Source organism: Nyctereutes procyonoides, unplaced genomic scaffold, assembly GCF_905146905.1.
Source record: "Nyctereutes procyonoides isolate TBG_1078 unplaced genomic scaffold, NYPRO_anot_genome, whole genome shotgun sequence".
Classification (NCBI taxonomy): domain Eukaryota; kingdom Metazoa; phylum Chordata; class Mammalia; order Carnivora; family Canidae; genus Nyctereutes; species Nyctereutes procyonoides.
The window spans coordinates 8823077-8840304 of NW_026575128.1; the positions used below are offsets into that span (position 1 = coordinate 8823077).

General features: G+C 49.6%; 1 protein-coding gene across 1 annotated transcript; it reads right to left on the bottom strand.

The window, feature by feature from the left end:
• Positions 1 to 1548: 1548 nt before the first annotated feature.
• GPX7 (glutathione peroxidase 7) lies at positions 1549 to 9368 on the bottom strand. The gene is made up of 3 exons (XM_055342180.1): positions 9199 to 9368; positions 4024 to 4285; positions 1549 to 2418 (listed from the first exon to the last, which is right to left on the bottom strand). Exons 1-3 carry the CDS (start codon positions 9328 to 9330, stop codon positions 2255 to 2257), a joined length of 558 nt encoding a protein of 185 aa, XP_055198155.1. The 5' UTR covers positions 9331 to 9368; the 3' UTR covers positions 1549 to 2254.
• Positions 9369 to 17228: the final 7860 nt, after the last annotated feature.

Genomic DNA, 17228 nt, shown 5'->3' on the forward strand with positions numbered 1-17228 from the left:
GGAGTAAGCAGGAGGAAGAGACATCAGCAGATACTGAGGAGGAAGGAGCACTCAAAGAGAAAGGGGGAAAACCAAGAAAGGGAAGAGGATGAGTCAGGGAAAGGAATGCAGTCGGCAATGTCAGATGTGGCTGAGAGGTCAAGCAAGACAGGTCAGAGAGAGGTCCACTGAGAACGTGGTTCCGAGGTGTCCATTAGGAACATTTCTGTCATTGCTGCGTTTCATTCTGTGTGTGCGCACACAGCATATGCGGAGCTGGAACTTGGAGCAGGGTGTGTAAGGGCACCCTGGAAGCCACCATAGTGGGGCTCGTGGTCACTCACAGAGAGCCCTCATTTACTCTGGGTAGCTTTGGAGAGGGACCATTAAGGGACACTGCAAGAAGGATAAGCACAGTTTAACCCTTTCATTGTCCAGTGGGAAAATGGAAGACAGCAGAGAGGAAACAATTTGCTTGGTCTAGGAGTCAGGGGCACAGCCAGGACTTAAATCTGAGTCTCCCTTCTAGAAGAGTGACCTTGGGAAGAGTGGACATGAAATTCTTATTGGCTAAGGAATTATCAGTCAGTGACTTTGTCTATCACCTCAGTTTTTAGCTGCCTCTTTTTATATTTCTATAAAAAAATACTTTTTTATAGAATATATATTCTATATAAATATTTTACATACAAAATTCAAATATTACAGAAATTACTCAACAAAGACAGTGAAGATCTCCTGTTATCCCCTTTCCCCTGACTCCCGCATTGACAACCACCATGTTAAGGTGGTCTACGGGCACCTGAGTGGCTCAATTGGTTAAGTGTCTAACTTTGGCTCAGGTCTTGATCTCAGGGTTGAGCCCCAGGTCAGCTCTGCCTTTCGCTTCCCACTGAGCCAGTCCCTCTGCTTCTCCATTTTCATGCTCTCTCTCTCAAATAAGTAAATAAAATCTTAAAAAAAAAATAGTTTGGTCCATATTCTCTCTCTCCCTCACTTAACACTAAAAAATTTTGATAAAAATATTATACTTCCTTATTCTGGATTTTTTAAATAATATTTTATTTTGGGATATCTGGGTGGCTCAGCAGTTGAGTGTCTGCCTTGGGCTCAGGGCCTGATCCGGGATTCCCAGATCGGATCCAGTCCTGCATCAGGCTCCCTGCGAGGAGCCTGCTTCTCCTCCCTCTTCCTTTGTCTCTGCCTCTCTCTGTGTCTCTCATGAATAAATAAAATCTTTAAAAAATAAATAAATAAGAAAAAATAAGAAAAAATAAATAAGAAATAATAGATACTGCCAAATCACCCACTTGTGCCAGTTCATTGTCCCACCAACAGGTGTTATGAATGCCCATCTCCCCACACCCTTACCAGCTATGGGTATTATCATTTAAAAAATCTTTCCAACTTTAATGAGGCTGAATATCTTCTCATAGCCTTATTATCCTTCCACAATATTCATTGAATTATCTATTTATAACCTCTGCCTATTTATTATTATTGAGTACTTTCGGTCAGTGAGTTCTTATTGAGCAATAATGATTGGCTCGATAAAAAAAAAATAGGAAGTCTTTGTACCAAATTGCTAACAGTATTTATTTACCTCCAGGGAGTGAGATATAGAAAATGAGGAGGGGGATATCTTCATTTTTATTTTACATCATTCTGTGTTATTTTACAATCTATATGCATTACTTTTGTAATTTAAAAAAATAATACAGAGGAAAACAATTACAACAACAAATAAATCTTTGGCCTGGATTCTCAATGGCTGGAAATTCATGTTGGGCACAAGTTTTTATTGATTACAAGCTATTTTTTGGTTTATATGCAAAAAAAAATTATTGAATGACTCCTAATAAGCTGGCACTGCCCTAGGCACTTTAATAGATCTTTCATCCTCATCCTCACAACGGCCCTGTGAGGTAGGAAATGGTCCCATTTTACAGAGTTCTTAATAGGCAGGAGATTATTGCTTGATATACTTCTATTTGCCACATGTTTTCACGGGCCAGAGGTTCTTACTGGCTGGTGATTCATTGGTCAAGAGCTCTCATCGGCCAAGAGTTCCGATAAGTTGTTCTAAGACTCAAGTAATCCAAAATACTAGAAAATTTCCCCCTTAGGAATAATAGGGAAGGTGGGATAAAAGTGGAGTCCATAGGCCCTCCCTCCAAGCACCATTGAGCACCACTGAGTTTGCTTTGGTCACCTATTCAAGGTGGAAGACGGAGGGAGAGTAGGGAATGGGATAGTGGAAGAGGAGAGAAAGTGGTTATAAGTCTTCTCGCTTCTTCAAGATGAGCTTCCTCACAAGTGCTGTGATCTGGGGCCTGATATCTTCCACCGACACAGTTGGGTCCCAAGCCCCTACTACTTTTCCATCTGGGGCCACTAGGTATTTCCAGAAGTTCCAGGTGGGCTCCTTCCCAGAAGTCTCTAGAGAAAAAGGAAGAAAGAGAGCTAAGTGTGCTTCCCCTGTGTCCCCTCTCCTAGAATTCCACTACCAGAGTCCATCCTTCCCTTGAAGCAGTGGTTCTGTTGGTGAGAATTAACTTTTTAAAATCCTGATGCCCGGTCCGCACCCAGACTACTTTTTTAAGATTTATTTATTTATGATAGACATAGAGAGAGAGAGAGAGAGAGAGAGAGAGAGAGGCGCAGAGATACAGGAGGAGGGAGAAGCAGGCTCCATGCAGGGAGCCTGATGCAGGACTCAATCCTGGAACTCCAGGATTGCACCCTGGGCCAAAGGCAGGCGCCAAACCACTGAACCACCCAGGGATCCCCACATCCAGACTACTTAAATCAGAATCTCTGGTAGTAAGATTCAGGGATCAGTATTTTTTAAAAGCTCTCCAGGAGATGCCAGTATGGCTCCAACATTGAGAACTATTGCTTTAGGATTCTGTTAAGTGTTTGATAAAAGCAATATCAGCTCCTCCTTTCTTAATGATCTCAAACTACTGAATAGTCTACACCTATTCTCTAATGAAATCTTAATGGTTTCCAAACGTTAATCTGTGGACTGGCTGCATCTGAATCATGGTGGTGGGGGGGAGATGGTGTGGGGTGGTGGTGTGGGGAGGTGGTTAATATAGACAGATTCTTGGGATACTCGGGTGGCCCAACAGTTGGGCATCTGCCTTTGGCTCAGGGTGTGATCCTGGGGTCCTGGAATCAAGTCCCGCATCAGGCTCTCTGCAGGGAGATGTCGGTGTCTCTGCCTCTCTCTGTGTCTCTCATGAATAAATAAAATCTTTAAAATATATATATAAAGATTCTCAGGCCCTGCTTCAGTAGGTCTCAGGCTAACCCACTTTTAAGAGCTCCCCAGTTGCTTCTAAAGCAATATTAGATTTGATCTATAACTATGAGACCCGGAAAAAGTACTAATAAAAACATAGGGGAATAAACAAATACTAGGATTGACTCATAGAACAAAATTCAAATCAGCCTCGGTAAGGGATCCTTTGTTTGCCATACTGTTGTTTTTCATCTATTCCTCCAGGCGAATGGGGGGTGGTGGTAGGGATTTGAAGGCATCAGAAGCATGGAGCAGGACAGGGCAAAAATGGAGCCCAGAAAGGAAGAGAAAGGGCCAAGGGAAGAAACAGGGCCATAGTGACAAGGTTGGCCTATGACCCCATCTTGTGGTTCCGAGGCTTCTGGGGTTGCAGAAGGGATCTGTTTCTGAAATATTAAGGTCTGGTATTTTTTGGCTCATGGCCTCCAGACTTGGCCCCTAACTCAGGGCAAGAGTCGCCCGTCCTGTCCCCCTCTTGCCCAGCCTTCTCTGGGGATGTGGCTTGTTTTCTCTATCCTAAGCTCAACTGATGCACACTGACGGCACCTGAGGGCCGGGTCTCCTTTAAGCAGCCCCACGAATGAAAACAGAGTCCCAGCGAGGCCTGCAGGAGTGGGGGGGGGGGGGGGCTCAAGGGCTGGGGGGGGCTGCTCTCGATCACCAGCGCCCAGGGCCAGGGCCCGTCACCCAGCCGGCCAGCGGCTTCTGCTGCGGAGCCGCGACCTCAGGGGACTCACGGGTCAGGTACTTGAAGGCCGGGTGCGCCCCGGTGCCCGTGACCGCGACCTTGCTGAACATGGGGAAGGAAACGCCGTAGGTGCGGCGGGCGAAGCTCTCGATCTCGCGGTCGCCGTCGGGCTCCTGCTGGCCGAACTGGTTGCAGGGGAAGGCGAGCACCGTGAAGTGCCGGGGCCCCAGGTCCCTCTGCAGCTGCTGCAGGCCCCGGTAGTGGCCGTCCGTGAAGCCGCACGCGCTGGCCACGTTCACCACCAGCGACACCTGTGGCAGAAGCAACCGGACACACGCAGCCTGAGTGGTCGGGCCCTGGGTGCCCCGGGGCCTGACCTCCAGTGCCGGGTCGCCCCGGGGCCCTGACCTCCAGTGCCGGGTCGCACGCAAGGGCAGCACCCCAATGGGCACCAACATGCCCACAGAGGCGCCCCACATCACACGTGCACATGCACGTCTGAGGACAAGCCTCCGCCAGCCATAAAAATACATTTAGCACACATCACACAAAGCCCACCAACACACACATTTATAGAGGTGCACCCACGGGTGCGCTCACGTCCTGAGGTAACGCCGGGGAGTGCAAAGGTGGATGTGCGTTCAGGTTCGGGCCCAGTCCACCGTGCTCATCGCCCTAGTGGCCTCCCTTGCAATAGACCCACTGGAAACCCAGGAGGGCAGGAGCTATGTCTGCTTCACTCCCAGGCGTGACACACAGAAAAGGCTCAGAAAGTGTTTGCTGAATGAATACATGTGCACACGTACACAATCACCTGCAGGGGTTGTAGACAGACATGAGGTTTCTTCATAAGAGGCCCCCAGGGCAACCCCATTTTGCCCCTCTCCCTCCAGCACACAAATATCACTTTCTTGAGTCACTAGACTAAACCTTAAATGTATTATCACCTTATAATAAATGTGTTTAACTATAGCCTTTAGGTGATAAATACAAAGCTGGCTGATAGAACTCACTTATAATACTGCATTTAGAATTTTGGCACCAATGCTGTTTTTAGCTTCTAGTTATACATTGTTAAAGAATTCTTAAATCTTACCCTGTGTCTGGGCAGCCCAGCCCCATTCCTTTGGCCACTTCTTTAGAAGAGCCGGGATTATACTGGCTGGCTCCATAAAGAGAGTCCCCTCCCATAGGCAGCCTGGCCACGCACAGGCACAACTGCTCAGGCTACACACGGTTTCTCAACCTCAGCACTTCAGACATTTTGGGTCAGATATTCTTTGTTACACGGGGGCTGTCCTATTCATTGTACAGAGTTTAGCAGCATCGCTGGCCTCTACCCACCAGATGTCTAGTTTTGACAGTCCAAAATGTCTCCAAACATTGTTGCATGTGTCCTAGAGTAGGTGAGAACTACTGGGCTGAATGATGAGAACACTGAGTTAGAACTCCCCTCCCCTGCTTCCACCAGGTAAGGAAGGACCCAGTCCATGGGGCCACAGGTCATTAGGACAACCTCTCTCATTTGTGTCAGCATGTCATAGTCTGCCTGTGATGGGGAGAAACTAGGACCCTTAACTCCCTTCCCTAGTTAGGGGTCTTTCTCTTTTTTCTCTGCTGGATCCCTGAGCAATGAGAGCATGAAAGGTTGCTTATTTTTAATTTACATCTTGTGCATCTGCCCACTTTTTTGGAAGGAAATTCTACTTGTCCTTCCATACCTGAAACCTATAAAGTTTATCTTTAAAGTGACCAAAACATGGACAGACACATCCAAATGCTCATAGTATATATATATATATATATATCCAAATATAGATACAGACTCAGGTGTGCACATAGGAGTAAACAAAGAAAGCATTAGCACACACACTACACTCAGGCCTCTACATGTGTAAGCTCACGTCCTAGACAAGCACATTCCCAGGCAGTCACTTATGCATCATACTCAACACTGGTCCGAATGACAGCCTTCCCAGTTGAGCCTGAGGGCACAATCCATACAATCTTGCTCATGGCTTTGTCTCTGGGATTGGACTCAGTGCCAGGCAGGTACTGGCAGCCAGCAAACCTTTTTCAATTTTTAAAAAGGCTATGGTAAAATACATATAATGAGCCAGTAGTTATTAACAGCTTCCCTGAACTACCTGTTTCTGATTTCCCTTTAAACCTGGCAGTTAAGGGCTTGGGCTTTAGAACTGGACTGCCTGGGTTAAAATTCTCACTCTATCTCCTAGTAGGTATGTGACTTTGTTCTTTTTTTCTATTGTTTTCTTTCTTTCTTTCTTTCTTTCTTTCTTTCTTTCTTTCTTTCTTTCTTTCTTTCTTTTTCAATTTTTTTCTGATTGATTTATTGGCTTCTCATTCCCATGAGTGAAAATCCTTGGCTTTTTAGGAGTTACCAATGACCTAGAGTAATTTTTTTTTAAGGATTTTACTTATTTATTCATGATAGACACACACACAGAGAGGCAGAGGGAGAAGCAGGCTCCATGCAGGGAGCCAGATGTGGGACTAGATCCCGGGACTCCAGGATCATGCCTGGACCGAAGGCAGGCGCCAAACCGCTGAGCCACCCAGGGATCTCCCTGACCTAGAATATTAAAACATTCAGAATTCTGGGATAACTTCTCTGGATCTGTTCCTCACATTCTGAGTACCTTATTCTGAAAATAAATAGACTTTGTCCTATTTATGTCTTAGTACTTAATACCACCGTACTAAGAATTACCTTGTTCATTTCTCTGTTCCTGTTTATTGTCTCTCTCTTTTCCATTTCAGATACACTTTATTAAAGGGAAACTTGTCTGTTTTCTTCACCACTGTATCCTAAAGACTGGCCTAATACTTAGTATATAGTAGGTGCTCAATAATAAATAATGAATGAGGGCAGCCCCGGTGGCGCAGGGGTTTGGCACCGCCTTCAGCCTGGGGCGTGATCCTGGAGACCTAGGATCGAGTCCCACGTTGGGCTCCCTACATGGAGCCTGCTTCTGTCTCTGCCTTTCTCTCTGTGTGTCTCTCATGAATAAATAAATAAAATCTTTAAAAAATAAATAAATAAATAAATAAATAAATAAATAAATAAATAAATAATGAATAGCAGAGTTGCTCAAGTGCTAAACCTGGGGCTTAGTCATGCCAACACTAGAAGGAAGGAGAGACCGGACGGAGAAGGCCTTCTCTTACTGGTTCTTTGTCCTCAGTCCTGGATGAGTTGCCCTGCTGGGTACAGTGCTTCTGATGGAGGAAAATGTTGGGGTTCAGAGCCAACAACCAAGAAACAATTCTTAAGACATTGTCGGTGCAAAATGGTGCTTTTATTAAAGCACAGGGACAGGACCCAGGGGCAGAAAGAGAGTGGCTGATTACACACTTTCAAGTTGAGAGAGGGTTAGGGATAGCACAAATTTCCAAGGCATTTTGCAAGCAAGGTTTCCAGGATCCTGAGGGGGCTAACTATTGTTAGGAAAAGGTCAATTATTACTACTTAGTAAAAACCCAGTCATGAGACCCAGTCAAGGGTGCTTCTGATATACACCCTTCAGATGTATATCAGTGGCTCATTTGCTTGGACAATGATTGCCAACCTGTATCTTGGGGGGAGGGGGGTAGCAAGAGAAAAAAAAAAAGTTTCCAGAGGAATTTTTATATGTTAAAGCAGACTCAATGGATCCTGGGGGTCAGGCTAAGATTGTCTTTTGTTCTTAGCAAAGTGTCAACATCGAGGTAGCTGAGCTCCTAGAGGAAAGTCACTCTACCTGTTTCAAGGACTTGTCAATGGGTTGTAGCAGCAAGGAAATTTATTTTTTTCTTTTGCCTTTGTTTCCCACATCACTTCCACACTGTCATCTCATTTGAAATTCACAACACATTAGGGAACAATTAGGACAAGGAACACCAGGACTCCCGCCATAATTTGGCATTTTAAGGTTTAGAAAGTGCTGATAGCCATTTCTTTGTGGTCCACCCAAATCTGGATGCTGTACCTATGTGTCCATTACCAACTCCCCACATTTCCCACACCAAGGCCCTAGGTAGGTCCATCTTTTTTTTCCTCCTTTTTGCCTCAAGCCCATTTTGAGAAATGGACTGTGAGTGCTCTTTATTACACACAGTGCAACATCTAGGCCTCTGAATATAGCGTTCAAGGCCCCTCTTGGGCCCTCCCTACTCTCTCCAGTCTCATCTTCCGCACTCAGCCTCAGGCTTGATACTCCTGCCAGCAGAGCTGCTCGAAGCCCACCCCCCCCTCCTCCTTCCTTGTCCGTGTTGGTTTGCTTCTGAGCCTTGGTATGAACAGTTCTTTGCCTGGAATGCTCTTCTTGGGTCTTGCCACTCACTCTTGCTTCAAAGACTTACCCAGGCCCATTTTCCCTGTGAGTCCTCTCTGAGCTGAGCTCCCGCCTTGGTGAGGAGACAGCTGTCAGCCTTGGGGGACTCTGGTAGCTCAGCCCCACTGCCATCTTAGGGTTTCGCCTAGAGAAGTCTACGGATGGATGGGGGAGTCCCCTCTCCGCTCTGCTTTGTGGAGCTGGGCGAAACCCTGGGCAAAGGCCTTTCCTCTGGGGCCTTGGTGCGGGCGCTGGAGCAAGGTGTGCGCGCACCTGAGCGGGTCCCTGCCGGGCTGCACGTGGCCTCCGCGGGGCTCTCAGAGGCCTGGGGAGCAGCACGGGCCCAGCGTGGGGGCGAAGGGGGCGGCGCTCTGCAGCCCGGGGGACAGGGGCTGGGCCGGCCGGTCTGACTCCCTAGCCCAGGGCCGGGAGGGGAACCCGCGTCGGCGGACGGGGTTTCAGGTTTCCCTGCCCAGGCCGGGGCCACGTCGCCGCGGGGCTGAGGGGGTGAAGGGGGAGAAGGGGGGACAGGGGGCCCCGGGGCTGCCGGGGGTGCTGGGGGGGCAGCAGGCCGTGTCGGGGGGGGGGAACAGGCCCTGCCGGGGGGGGGGGAGCAGGCCCTGCCGGGGGGGGGGGGGGGGGAACAGGCCCTGCGGGGGGGGGGGGGCACCAGGCCCTGCCGGGGGCGGGGGGCAGGCCCTGCGGGGGGGGGAGCAGACCCTGCCGGGGGGGGGGGGGGGGGAGCAGGCCCTGCCGGGGGGGGGGGGACAGGCCCTGCCGGGGGGGGGGGGGGAGCAGGCCCTGCCGGGGGGGGGGCACCAGGCCCTGCCTAGGGGCGGAGTGGGGGAGCAGCAGGCCCTGCCGGGGTCGCCCCCCGCGCCCGCACTCACCGAGCCGCGGTATTTCTCCAGCGACACCAGCTTGCCCCGGATGTTGACCGCCTGGAAGGCGTAGAAGTCCTGCTCCCGGGGCGCGCAGGCCGCAGCCCACAGGAGCAGCCACGCCGCCACCAGGGCCACCATGCCTGGCTCCGAGCAGGCAGCGCTGCGAGGGCGGAGTGGGCGCGGGGGGGGGGGGGAGGGGGGCAGGGGGGCGGGGGGCGGCCCCGGGGAGGGGCGGGGGGTGCATGGGCGGCTCTAGGGAGAGGCGGGGGCGGGCATGGGCGGCTCTAGGGAGAGGCGGGGGCGGGCAGGGGGCCCGGGGGCGCGGCGGGGGACCGGGCGGGGGGCGGCCGGGTGGGGGGAGGAGCGGGAGGAGGAGCGGGGACGGCCCCAGGGAGGGGGTCGGGGGGTGGGTCCGGGGGCCCGGGCGCGCCCCGCCCTCTGCCCACTGGCGCGGGTTGCGGCGGGGCCTCAGGTGCCCCCCCTGCGCCCGCCCCCCGCGCGCCCCGCAGCCCCGCAGCCCCGCAGCCGCGGCAGGGAGGCCCGGTCGGGGTGCAGGCCGCCGCGACCCCGCAGCCCCCGGGGCACCCGCGCACCGACCCCCCGCGGAAGGGCAGAGAGAGAATGGGGTGAACTGAGGGCAGAGAGGAACAAAGGAGTCCTGAGGTCCACGGATCGGGACTCCTCTGCTCTCTAGGGCTTGCCTCGTTGCGTTGTCCTGTCGCTTTGCTCTTCTTCTTAGTGTCCCTTTCCCGGTGGCTGGGACCCCTCCCAGGGGCTATTGGCATCCCTCCTGAGCGCTGGCCCACTGACAGGCACCTTCAGGGTCTCCTGATGAGCTCCTTCCAGGCAGTAGTAAATGACCTTACCTTAGGGCAGCTGGCCCCCTCAAGGTCCTGAAAGCTTTCCTTCAAAATTCCTTAGAGTCTCACACTACCCCTAACCCCCACTAACTAAAAAATGTATCGTCAGTCACCCCTCAGGACCCTCGTGCAGCTCTTTCCGTCCACGAGTCCTGTCCCTGTGCTTTAATAAAAGCACCTTTTGCACCAAAAAGCATCCCAAGAATTTTTTCTTGACTGTTTGCTCCTGGTCCATGACTTCAAAGTGCTTGTCAAGTTGAATGGTGTCTACAAACTTTAGGTGAATGCATGTAGGTTTCCTGAGATGGATGGCACAGAGAAAGGGAAGAGAAGACAGAAAGGGCCTGTTGCAAGTTGGGTTTTGGAGAAGCAGTCAGAGATGGAGGTTACGGTGCAGGAATTTTTGAGGGACCACCCTTGGGATCAACATCTGTGGAAGGGAGGGAGGGAACAGGAGTGGGCTCCTACTATAGGGTCCAGAAGTCCTACAGGCCAAAGACCAGTGTTGGCTGACCCCCTCGGGACTCTGGAGCTACAATGGCCCATCACAGTAGTCCCCCAGATAAACTAAAATGGCCAGACTAGGGTTTTATATCCCTGCTTCACCAGTCCTTGAATGTGGGGCCAACTAGGAAGGTGACCTTGTCCCTGGAGGGGCTGACAGTTGAAGGCCTTCCACTGACCGCCCTCCCAGTAGCTGGTGTCTCGGGTCTTTACTGATGGGGAGTCTGAGCAGCATATCACAGTGTCTCACACACTCAGAAAACCCTTACTGAGCTCCACAAAATGCCAAGCATGGTGCTGAGTGCTGATGCTCTACTAACTCTTCAGGACCTCACAGGCCACTGTGACAGTGCAGCTGGGGCACAGGAGTGGACGAGCTCCTGGCTCCAGGGGTCCCAAACAGACCAAGTTTGGCCACCTGTTTATTAACTGATAAAATCCAAAGGCAGAGAGATGTGTGGGAGTGAAACAAGAAAGGAATTTATTCAGGAAGGCCACTCCTGGGAAGACAGCAGACTAGAGTCTCAAAGACTGTCTCTACAGAGCCACAAGTGCTTCCAGGTTTATATAAGGAAAACGTGGGACAGAAGTGGGTGGGATGTGCAGGTGGGCAGTAGCAGATTGATCACTGTCTTGGAGTCAAGTTATGGTCAGGGCAGTCCTGATTGCCTGAGAGGGTGAGTTGGGTTCCCATCAGGGGATGCTTTGCCTGCAAGGTCTTCAATCCAAGCTAAGAGATGAACTGGAAAAAAAAGAGCCCAACTGGAAAATTTGAGATCAAAATGGAGGCAGCTGAAGTCCTTTTTCAGTTAATATCATGGCTACACACTCCTATAGTCCTTCGACAAACACTTTATTGAGTACCCGGTCTATGCCAGGTTCTGTTCTAGGTGCCTCTATGTAGTGATGAACAGGACAGCAGGGTCCCTCCCGGGGGACACAGGTATTAACTAATTCATAAACAGGTCTATAATCACTGCTGTGTTAAGTACCATCCTAAACCAGCCTGCTGGGGGGAGGGGGCGCAGACAAGGAGGCCTTCCCAGAGGAAGAAAAGTTTGAGCTGCACTCTGAAGAGTAAGTAGGTATTAGCCAGGTTGAAGCCAGGAAGCAAGTGCAAAAGTCCTGAGGGAGAGAGAAACATGGTGCACTCAAGAGTACAGAAGGCTGGTCCTGGGGGTGCAGAGAGAGCAAAGGGGAAGGAATGAGGCGGGTAATGGTGAGGTCACGCAGTACTGGTAGGCCACAGTAAAGAGTACGGTCAAGAGTAAACCAAGAAATGATCATGGTTATTTATTTGTTTGTTTGTTTATTTATTTATTTATATTTAGAAGGTGAAGAGGGGAGGGGCAGAGGAAGGAGAGAGAGGAGGGGTAAAATCTTAAGAAGACCCCACGCCCAGTGCAGGTCTCCATCACATGATCCTGACATCAGGACCTTCGCTGAAATCAAGAGTCAGCTCTTAAAACTGAGCCACCTGGGATCCCTGGGTGGCGCAGCGGTTTGGCGCCTGCTTTGGCCCAGGGCGCGATCCTGGAGACCCGGGATCGAATCCCATGTCGGGCTCCCGGTGCATGGAGCCTGCTTCTCCCTCTGCCTGTGCCTCTGCCTCTCTCTCTCTCTGTGACTATCATAAAATTAAAATAAAATTTAAAAAAAAAAAAAACTGAGCCACCCAAGGGCCCGTTTTTGTTATTTAAAACAGGGGAGTGGCAGGGAGTCCTATGGTGTGGAAAGGTCTCTCTGGCTGTTCCAAAGAAAGTGCATAGAAACAGGAAAAGCATGTGTGTTCTGGACACTGAGGTAAAGGAAACTCTGGGTTCTTAAGCCATGAGCAGTGGTGAACCTAGCAGTCAGGAAAGTTCCTGGAGGTGGTGACACTACAATCCTGTCTTCAAGGAGGAATGAGAACTCTGCAGGTTAGGGAAGAGGAGGGGGAAATGTGAGCCTGAGAGAGCAGGGCCTGTGAAGGCCCGGAGTCAACAAGGGGCTGCTTGGCCGTTGGCATAAGAAGGTAGAGGGTAGATGAGATTGGGGGGTCGTCAGGGCCACATGGAGGGGGTCGTCAGGGCCACGCCGAGGAGCTTGGGCTTTGCTCTCTGCTGTGATGAGCAGTTTTGGAAGGTGGCCGCAAGCTCACAGTCAATGAAACTGAAAGCCAGGCCTTTAAAGTCAGAGCTGGGCTCCTTCTGCACTGCCAGGGTGGCCTCTCTGCCCAGGAGCAGCAGCCTTCTCGGAAGAGGCAGAGAAGAGAAAAGGTGCCCCCCCCCCAACCTTGGGCCGGTGCCGCCTGTCCCTTTCACTCAGCCTCTCCCTGCAAGTCCCAATGACGGCGGTCGGCAAATTCTGCGCCATACAACTGGGAGTTTTGCAAGCTTGGCCAAGCTATTTCCTGTTAAGACCCAGATGGGACGCCTGGGTGGCCTGATTCTGGGCCCAGGATCGAGTCCCATGTCGGGCTCCCCGCATGGAGCCTGCTTCTCCCTCTTCCTGTGTCTCTGCTTCTCTCTCTGTGTCTCTCATGAATAAATAAATAAAATCTTTAAAAAAAATAAAATCCAGATAGGTAGGCATTTCTACTAAGCAGGGAAAAAAAGTAGTGGTGAAATGTTTCTCTTCTGGGATCTATCCTCCTCCCCTAGTCTGGTGACTTTTATTACTTGTCTGTGCTAGAATCTGATATGAAATGCTATTGATTTTAGCCATCAGTGAATATTTTGTCATTTTCTTTTCAGTCCACTATGAATTTTTTTGTGTTTCTGAAAGAGCGCAGCTGATTCCAGGTGGTCTCTCTATACAAGTAGGAGACCCACAGGCACACATATATGCACACACAGTTCTTAGCAGAGCACCTGAAAGGGCAAGGGACTCACTCCTAGATACCCTGTACTCCTCTTCCCATAATAAGCTCAAAGAAGCTTTTCCTGGGTACTTAGAATACCCATTAATGGTTTGTTCATTCATCAAATAGTTGAGCACCTACTATCTACAAAACAAATTTTAAGGATTAGGAATATAGTAGTTAATAAGACAGACAAAAAAATGACAATAGTCAGCAGCCCGGGTGGCCCAGCGGTTTAGCGCCGCCTTCAGCCCAGGGCCTGATCCTGGAGACCAGGGATGGAGTCCCACATCAGGCTCCCTGCATGGAGCCTGCTTCTCCCTCTGCCTGTGTCTCTGCCTCTCTCTCTCTCTCTCTCTCTCTCTCTCTTTCTCTCTCTGTATTCTCATGAATAAATAAATAAAATCTTAAAAAAAAAGACAATAGTTCTTGAACATACATCCTAGTAGAGGGAAAAGAATGATAACTAAAAGTATAATATGAAACATACAGTACATTAGATGGCGATAAGCTGGGGAGAGGGATTGAGAATGGAGTGGGTAGTGGGAGGGATTTGGCGACTTTAATTCCAATGATCTGGCAGGAGGCCTCACTGAGAAAGTGGTATTTGAGCAAAGACCCAAGAAAAGAGAGCAAACAATGGGGAAAATTAGAAGAGCAGCCTTCCAGGAAGAGGGAACAGCAAGGACACGGGTCCTGAGGCAGGAGCATAGCAAAGAGGCTAGTGTGGAGGGAGTGAGGGGAAGGGTATGGGGGGAGGACACTACGGGGTAATGGGATCCAGCATCCAGCAAGACCCAGGCCCTTTGGCCTCAGGAGCCATTGCAAAGACACTGGCTTGGAATCTGAATGTAAGGCCCTTAAAGAGTTTTAAGCAGGGCGCCTGGGGGGCTCACTTGGTTATGTGCCTGCCTTCAGCTCAGGTCCTGATCCCAGGGTCCTGGGACCATCTGGGCTCTGCTCCGCAGGGAGCCTGCTTCTCCCTCTCCCTCTGCCTGCCACTCCCCTTGCTTGTGCTCTCTCTCTCTCTCTGTCTCTCTGTCAGATAAACAAATTTTTTAAAAAAGTTTTAAGCAGGGAGGGGCGCCTGGGTGGCTCAGTTGAGCATCTGTTTGATTTCAGGTTGGGTTATGATCTAGTGATGTAGTTTTTGAGTGTAAGTGAGGTCCAGAGACGATGGCCAAGAAAGAATTCTTGAGACATCTTGGGTGCAAAAACGGTGGTTTTGTTAAAGCATGGGGCCAGGACCTGTGGGCAGAAAGAGCTGCTGCCCTGGGGTAGCACTGACTATATACTTGGGAGCTGGGGAGTAAAGGGAAAGGAGGATTTTCAGAATTTTATATGCTAAAGAGGACCTACAAGACTCTAAAGGCCTTGCCATTGTCAAGTTCAGGTTGTTTTCCCCTCTAGTAAAGCATTAACATTAAGATAGTTGAAGGAGTTAAGGGAGTTTCCTTCTGGAAGTTAGGTTCTTGGTAACAATGCTTTTTTTCCTTATAAATCACTAAGACATTTGTAAACTGAGGGAGGGTCTGGTCTTGCTGAACTGTGACCTCAACAAGTTAACCATTTGTTTTTCCTTTCCTTAGCTTTAGGGCAGCCAGGAGTGCCCGAGGAGTGTCACACACATCCCACCTGTGAGTGGGAGTGGACTGCGGGTGTCCGCTCGAGCTTGGCCCTCAGCTTGCCCTCTGCTCCCTCACCGGTGGGATCGAGCCCAGCACGGAGCTCTGCGCTCGGCATGCAGTCTGCTTGTCCCCTCCCTCTGCTCCTCGTGCTGTCACTCTCACGCGTGTACGGGCATGTTCTCTCTCTCGAATAATAAAGTCTTTTTTAAAAAATTAAAAAGAAAAAACAGAGTTTTAAGCAGGGGAATAGCATTTCTAATTCATATTTTAACAGAATCACTGTGACTGTATCGTTGAAGTGAGGAGACCAGTCAGCAGGCTACTGCGGTAATCATTGTGAAGCAAAATGTAGGCTTGGGGACACCTGGGTGGCTCAGTCAGTGGTTGAGCGTCTGCCTTTGGGTCAGGGTGTGATCCTGGAGTCCCGGGATGGAGTCCCACGTGGGGCTCCCTGCATGGAGCCTGCTTCTCCCTTTGCCGGTGTCTCTGCCTCTCTCTCTCTCTCTCTGCTCTCTCTCTGCTCTCATAAATAAATAAAATCTTAAAAAAAAAAAAAAGGAAGTAGAGGCCAAAGGATTTCCTGTTGCTTGGATGTAGGGGATAAGAGAAAGAAGAGTCACGGATGACTTAAATGTTTGGCCTGGGGTCGTGAGAGCTACTGGAAGAATGAAGTTTTGCCATAATTGAAATGAAGATGCCTACAGTGGCAACTGGTTTGGGATGGAAAATCAAGAGCTCGGTTCTGCAGCTGCTTATTAGTGGTGGTATGCTGTCAGTGTTTGACAACTGGTTCTCCAGGGAAAAGTGTGTGTGTGTGTGTGTGTGTGTCCGTATAAGTTTATTATAAAGTTTACTGATATAAATGGGTGCATAGCACACAACTCACAAATAATTAAATTTAGCAGTTCTCCCCCACCTATGGGAGATGTGTTCCAAGACCCACAATAGAAGCCTGAAACCATGGATAGTCCTGAACCCTTTATAAAACCATGTTTTGGTGCGCCTGGGTGGCTCAGCTGGCTAAACATCTGAATCTTGATTTCAGCTCAGGGTATGATCTCAGGGTCATGGGATTGAGCTGCGTGGGACTCTGTGCTCGGTGGGGAGTTACCTTCTCTCCCCCTCCCTCTGCCCCCCTAAAAAAGACCCCAAAACCTATGTTTTTTCCTATACATACATACCTGAGAAAGTTTAATTTATAAATAGCTTAATTTATAGATATAAATTTGCAACAAGTGCAAATAATAAAATAGAGCAATTATAACAATATAGTGTAAACGCTGGCTGAATGTGGTCCTCCTCCCAAAATATCTTGTACTGTGTTTGTAGTCAGGGCATAGAAGTGGAAGAGCACCTGGCTCCAGGGGTCCCAAACAAACCGAGTTTGGCTACTTTTTACTGACAAAATCCGAAGGCAGAGAGATGACTGGTAGTAAAACAAGAAAGGAATTTATTTCAGTGAAGCCAACACCGGGAAGATAGCAACTGGTGGGTCTCAAAGACTGTCTCCAAAGTGTCGAAAATACTTCTAGGTTTCTATAAAGAAAAAGTGGGACAGTGGAAGGTGGGTCCACGCAGGTGCGCGGTTAGGGTCAGGTTGGTCATTATCTTGAAGTCAATCACTGGCAGGGTCTTGCTGGCTCGGTCAATAAGGGCAGTCCTTGTTGTTTGAGGGGTAGCTCGGGCTCCCCTCGGGGATGCTTTGCCTGCAGAGTCTTTTGCCTGAGTCAAGATTTGAGCTGGAAAGAAGAACTGATCAATGTGAAAGTACAGACCGAGGTCATAATGCAGGTAGCTGACATCCTCTTTTATGTTCACCCTTCCTGTAATGATGTGAGATAATAAAATGCCTAGATGATGAGAGGAAGTGGGGCGAATGACTAGGCGTTTGTGATGCAGTATTAGGCGGTTACTGACCTTCTGATGGTGCATGAGGAGGACTTTTTCCAGACTGCAGTTGACCTAGGTAGGTGAAACTGCAGAATACAAAGCCTCGGGTAAAGGAGGACCACTTTATATGATCCTCCTTATCATAAATTCCATATGGCCAATTTATTCTCACAGAATGCCTTAATTGATTTTTGCCAAGCTTGTTTGTTCACTTGTTTGCTTCTTTTTCAATGAAAATTTTAAGTTACTTATTTAAGTAATTTCTCTACCCAACTTGGGGCTCGAATTCAGGATCCTAAGATCAAGAGTTGC

Excerpts from the sequence above, each read along its gene's own strand:
- GPX7 (XM_055342180.1), bottom strand. The coding sequence starts at position 9,330 with ATGGTGGCCCTGGTGGCGGCGTGGCTGCTCCTGTGGGCTGCGGCCTGC. Across the intron at positions 4,286-9,198 it reads TGGAGAAATACCGCGGCTCG|GTGTCGCTGGTGGTGAACGT; the intron begins GTGAGTGCGGGC and ends CTTCTGCCACAG. Across the intron at positions 2,419-4,023 it reads GGCCTTCAAGTACCTGACCC|AGACTTCTGGGAAGGAGCCC; the intron begins GTGAGTCCCCTG and ends CTTTTTCTCTAG.